A 6,489-nucleotide genomic window follows, 5' to 3' on the forward strand; every position below is an offset into this window, starting at 1 on the left:
TGGACATGGCACTGCTCATCAGGCCATGCTGAGGTGGTGTCCCACATAGCACAACCAGAGGCATTCACAACTAGAATATACAACTGTGTACTGGGGGGCTTTGGGGAGAAGAAGAAGAAGAAGAAAATACACTCACCATTCTGGCTGCTTACTTTGTTTATGGTCTGTCTCCTCCAGTGTAATGTAAACTCCACATGGGCAGGGACTCCTGTCTGTTTGCTTATCTGCAGTAACCCAGTGCCAAGAGGAATGCAGCAGGCAGCCCCAAATACCTTCTGGTGGAATCAATGAACCTCCCCTTTCTATTTTGGGGTTAGGAGATGCAAATAGATTGTGGTACAAAGTCATGAGATTCACACCATGGCTACAGTTTCATTTTCTTTTATTTGTGGCACTCAAAGACAAATCGTAGAGATAATGCGGTTTAAAAGCAATTGGCTGGATGCTCTTGTCGCACCAGGAAGGGGAGTGACCTTCACCAGAAAACATGGAGCTAAGGTTCAATTCCACCTGACACCTGGGTCTGAAAGAGCTGTGAGACATTAAAATGATCTCATCATATCTGTTGTGTCATTAAGATAGAGATTTTATTTCATGAAGTCCTCTTAATTTCTACTAATCTCTTAGAGAGCTTTTTTCAATATAACAGAACATTTTAGAGATGGACATGAAAAATTAATGCCGTAGTTAAACTTCACTATCAATATTTGTGGCTGAAAACTGTGTGCTATGAGAGACTGCAACCTGTTACAAGGGGAGCCATGATCTGTTGGGCAAAAACATCAAGACTGAACCCAAATCGTGAAATGTTCACACAATTTTGATCTGATCTTGGCCACATGCAGACTCTGAACATCCCCACTCCTGGCCCCATGCAGGAGCTCCAAAAAAGTCACTGGGCTCCGTACACAGCCCTCCTGGGGGAGGCCCATTCTACTTCACAGCCCACTGGGGACAGCTGTCCAAGTGGGGCACTGATTGCCTACTCCCATGTCATTCTGATCTCAGCCACTGCCACCTTTCGGAGAACTCAGAAATGCCCTGTTCACACATCATGTATGATTGTTATTCTGCGTGATAATAGTTGATTTTTAAAAGCTTACTTGGTCAGATCATGGTCTGCTACCCTCCAGGAGGTTTTAACCCCAAATTTGTGAGGCATAAAACTCCAATGGTTTCATTACTCAACAAAGCCACATTTGAAAAAGCCTCCTGCGTCTTTTTTCTTACTATTAAAACACAGAGCATCATGTAGACTACTACATTCAGATTGTTTCCATTGATTTATATATTTTTCCTGCAATTCAAAAAATTTTAAAAACCAAATGGTTTTAACCATCTATATGTGGTAAAAATCTCAGAAGCCCAAAATTTGTCGAAGGCGTGATTCTTTCCACTTTGCCCGTCAGAATAATTAAGTGTAGCGTTGGGCTCCAGTGCTTACATTCCCATTAACCTGCCAACAAGAATAGTTTATTGGCAACTTTAAATATTCAGAGGCAAATACAATTCCTTGGCACACAAGCCATGCAGCAAAGCAGCATTTCCCCCTCCCTTTGCACCATTATACAGGGCTGAAAACCAACTGTGCAAAGTTTTGGCCTGTAGACGAGAAAGTACACCAAATCCTGATGCCCCCTGCCACATGGTGTCCTTGAGTGGTGATGTATGGATGTGTCACTGGTGGGTTTCTGCCACGATCTGATCTCATGGATGATTCACACAAGCAACGGCACCTGCAGTGAAGAAAGAACCATAGTTGCTCAGGGTACACTGAGAAGCCACAGTGCAGATGTCTGGGTGCGAAACCATCCTTGCAATATTACTCTTGCAACACAACGAGATTTTACATTGGTACCCATTCTACTTATAGCCCCAAGGAGACAACTTTCTAAAACACAAATATGCTTCAACACTTTGAATGCCGTGCTACTGCACTCAGGAAAGATCGCATGAAAACATTGTGGGGTGGGTCTGTGATACATCCGCAGGTCCCTGCACTTCTCCCAGCGCCGTCAGCTGCCCCAGGCCCAAGCCGTCCCTGAACTCCCTCGTGGTTTCTCTGAATCTGCTGGGGTCTTTCTTCTGCTGGCCTGTCTCGGCCTATGTTGTTTCCCTATCGCGGATGCTCCTTCCGTGCTGGGAAACTACGCCCCCTTCTTCAAGAGCAAGCATTCATACCACCTCGGGGAAAGGCTCTCCTGCTCCCCGTCCTTGGCGGGTCCGGTCTAATCACCCCCCAGGCTGTCGGTTACCCCAGCCTGCTACAGAGTCCCAACAGGTTTGTCTCTCTCACTGCTGGAGGGGGGCTCTTGAGGCAGGAACCAGGACAGACCCAGCACACATCCCCGGGGCAGAGCTTACTGAGTGTTGTCCGAGTAAGCGTTTGTTGCGCGAATGAGCGAATGCAAACCCAGTCCTATTCCTTTTGATGTGAAAGCTCAAACTTCCACTCTCAGTTTAGCCCTGCACCTTTCTGTGAAAGCCCAACTGCAAAAAATAGGATTAGTAGAATTTTGAAGGAAATACTTCAGTGCCTCTAAAGGCAAAGGTTAACGGTATTTTTAAGAAAAGCGACAGACTCATGTGAAACCACGTGAAAGGAACACTGATTTCTCACTGTTGTTTTACTGAGCTCAACACATGCTAAATTGAACTGTGCTGTAACGTGGGCACCCTGTCCCACTCTTTTGCTGTGTTATCAAAGCGAATATCCAAGACACAAGCAGATTTCCTTTAACATTAACAACCACCCCCACCTAGAATCTTTCCAATGTGCTTCCTCCATGTGAGGCACCATTTCAAGCATCACACAAGTCTCCCCTCATGCAAACTTCTGCTCCACCAAATAGGTGATGCATTATTGCCATTATTATCACTGTGGGTATTGCCTCCAATACAAAGATGAGAAAGCTGGGGTTTAGAGAGGGTAACTTGCTCCAGATCAAATACTAGTAAATAGCAATCTCCACTGGGCCCATCCGAGTAGAGAACATGGCCTCAGACCACTGACCAGCACGGCTCAACATGGCTTTTGTCTTGACAAGCACACCAGCCCCCTAACCTCCCAGCTCCATCAGCTTCCCTTGGCTTCAGGTGCCTCCACACCCAGCTGAGAAAGGAAACACAGGCCAAGAAGTGGAGTCTGGGGGCTGAGGGAGATTACTCAGTTCTGAACCTACTGATTTGAGCCTGTGCAACACACACTATGAATATCAAGGGCGGGGGGAACTGAAGACATGAGTTAGAAGCACAGGACAGGTCTGGGAGGGAGACAGAAATGGGGGCATCAGTGTTTGGATGGTGAAGGGTCTGCCGGGGAGAGTGACCAGATGTGGAAGTTGTAGGACTAACTCCAGGGGCCGCAGTGCAGGCTTGGACAGAGGAAGATTCAGAACATGTGGCTCAGGCACAGAAGAAAATCAGGGAGAGGGAGAGAGAGAGAGTGTCCGGAGGAGGAGAGCGCACACAGCAGCTGCCAACACTGCTAAGAGATCCAGAAGGGCCCCAAAGGTGGGAAACATAGCTGAACTTATTTTTAAAGAGTATGTTAGTTACATTTTCAATAAGTGGCTCAGTGTGTTTTTCTTCTAACTCTAGATACCTTTAGAGGTGAGGCACCTCTAATTTCAAAACAATGGTTTTAACTGTGAATCTGAAAAAGCACAAGTTCATTGCAGAATGTCCAAGAAGTCAAGAAACAGGCAAGAAAAGCACATGGAGGCTGTTATTTAAAAATGCAACTAGCATATACTGTTAATAACACATTTATCCCATGTCCTGACCTTTGGAAATCTGTAGGCTAAAGAAGTGTCCAGGACCTAGCAGCACTGTTGACCTTGGCAAGACCAGTCCCGGGGAGGGGTGCAAGGAGGTGGGTGGGAGTGCAAATGGTGAGGGAATGGAGCAGCAGGAACGGGCAGCATATCTAGAAGGCTGCTGTGAAAGAAGAGTTAAGTAGTTGTGGGGGTTGGGGCAGTCGGGAGGGGAAGGGATTCTTAAATAATGTATATTTACTGTTTTTGTTTTAATAGCTTAATTGACATGAAATAAATTACATACAATTAAAGTGTAATATATGATGTTTTGAAATATGCATATACCCATCAAACTACCACTAGAATCATGATAATGAACATATCTACCATACCTAAAAGAGTCCTTATGCCCCCCCTTTTTTTTTTTTTTTAAGATTTTATTATTTCCTTTTTCTCCCCAAAGCCCCCCGGTACATAGTTGTATATTCTTCGTTGTGGGTTCTTCTAGTTGTGGCATGTGGGATGCTGCCTCAGCGTGGTCTGATGAGCAGTGCCATGTCCGCGCCCAGGATTCGAACCAACGAAACACTGGGCTGCCTGCAGCGGAGCGCGCGAACTTAACCACTCGGCCACCGGGCCAGCCCCCTTATGCCCCTCTTAATCCCTCCCCTCCCCCATCCCCAGACAACCACTGATATCTTATCACTATTGAATATTGAATAGTTTGCATTTTCTGGTGTTTCATATAACTGGAACAATACATGATGTACTTTTTTTGGTCTGTCTTCTTTCACTCAGCATAATTATTTTGAAATTCACCTATGATGCTGTGTGCATCAACGTTCTCCTTATTGCTGAGCAGTAATTCACTGTATGGATGTACTGCAATTTGTCTGTTCATTCTTCTGTTGATGGACACTGGGCTGTTTCCAGTTTGGGGCAATTGCAGATAAAACTGCTGTGAAGAAGTCTGTACTCACAGATGTTTCCATTTCTCTTGGGTAAATATCTAGGAGTGGAATGGCTGGACTGTATGGCAGTTGTAGGTTTAACTGCTTAGGAATGTGCCAAACTGTTTTTCAAAGTGGTTGTACCATTTTACATTCCCACTAACAGATTTTGAGAGTTCCCGTTGTGCCACATCTTGTCAACACTCTGTACTGTCATTTTTAAATAAAATTTTAGCCATTTTGGCAGGTATGTAGTGGTATCTCATTGTGATTTTAATTCGCTTTTCCATAATGACCAAAGATGTGGAGCATCTTTTCATGTGCTTATTTGCATCTGTACGTCTTCTTTGATGTAGTGTTTACTCAAATCTTTTGCCACTTATTGATTTGTTTTCTTCTGATTAGGTTGAGAGTTCTTTATGAATTCTGAAGACATGTCCTTTATCAGACAAATGCTTTGCCGGCATGTAGTTGGAGCACATGGCTTGTATTTCCATTCTTTTAACAGTACGCTTTTTTTTTTTTTTTTTGAGGAAGATTAGCGCTGAGGTAACATCTGCCACCAATCCTCCTCTTTTTGCTGAGGAAGACTGGCCCTGAGCTAACATCTGAGCCAATCTTCCTCGATTTTATATGGGGGATGCCTGACAGGGCATGGCTTGACAAGTGGTGTGTATGTCTGCACCCAGGATCTGAGCCGGTGAACCCCAGGCTGCTGAAGCGGAGCATGCAAATTTAACCGCTACACCACTGGACCAGCCCCAAGGGTATGCTCTTTTGAAAAGCAGAAAGTTTTAATTTTGATGAAATCCAATTTATCAACTTGTCCTTTTAAGGACTGTGCTTTTGGTTTCAAATCTAAGAAAGTTTTGCCTAAGCCAAGGTCACAAAGATTTTCTCCTAAGTTTTTTTCCAGAAGTTCTATAGTTTTAGCTTTCATATTTAGATAGATGATTAATTTTGAGTTACATAGTATAAGGTATAGATCAAAGTTAACTATTATGCATATGAATATCCAGTGGTTGCAGTCTCATTTGTTGAAAAAAACTGTCCTTTCTCCACTGAATTGCCTCTGTACTTTCACCAATAATCAGTTGTCTATATTTGCGGGTCTATTTCTGGACTCTACTGTGTTCCATTGATCTGTTTGTCTATCTTGATGTCAGTACCACATTGTCTTAATTACTGTGCCATCATTATAACAACTGAAATAAGAACCAACTTGGTTCTTCTTTTTCAAAGTAGTTTTAGCTATTCTGGGTCTTTGCATTTCTATATGAATTTCAGAAACAGCTTGTCAATTTCTACAAAAAGTCTACAGGGAAATTGATTGGGATTACATTTAATTTATAGTTCAATTTGGAGAGCATAGGCATCTTAACAATATTGAGTTTTCAAAACAGGATATAGTCACCATTCCTTTATTTAGGCCTTTCAATTCCCTCAGCAATGTTTTGTGGTTTTGTACATCTTTGGTCAAATTTATCCCTAAGTATTTAATATTTTTGATGCACCTGAAAATGATATTTTTAAAAAATCTAATTTGATTTTTCACTACTAATACTTAAAAATACAATCGTATTTTTAATGCTGCTGTATCCTGTAACTTTGTCAGACTCACTAAACTTAGAATCGGCTTTGTAGATTCCATTGGGTTTTCGAACATAGACCATCCTATCGTCTGTAAACAAACAGTTTTATTTTTTTCTCTCCAATTGGGAAGCATGCCTCCTCCCTTCCTTCCCTCCTTTCCTCCCTCCCGTTTTCCCTCCCTCCTTCCT

At 43.2% G+C, this 6,489-nt stretch overlaps 1 protein-coding gene across 2 annotated transcripts in view; it reads right to left on the bottom strand.

The window, feature by feature from the left end:
- Positions 1 to 365: 365 nt before the first annotated feature.
- COBL (cordon-bleu WH2 repeat protein) overlaps positions 366 to 6,489 on the bottom strand; it is a 277,905-nt gene continuing 271,781 nt past the window's right edge. For both annotated transcript variants that reach the window (XM_046669173.1, XM_046669175.1), the window contains one exon: positions 366 to 1,736. In XM_046669173.1, coding sequence (XP_046525129.1) covers positions 1,719 to 1,736 — 18 coding nt within the window. In that variant the 3' untranslated portion in view covers positions 366 to 1,718. The remainder of the gene's footprint in view (positions 1,737 to 6,489) is intronic.

This window comes from Equus quagga, chromosome 8 (assembly GCF_021613505.1).
Source record: "Equus quagga isolate Etosha38 chromosome 8, UCLA_HA_Equagga_1.0, whole genome shotgun sequence".
In the NCBI taxonomy this organism is placed as follows: domain Eukaryota; kingdom Metazoa; phylum Chordata; class Mammalia; order Perissodactyla; family Equidae; genus Equus; species Equus quagga.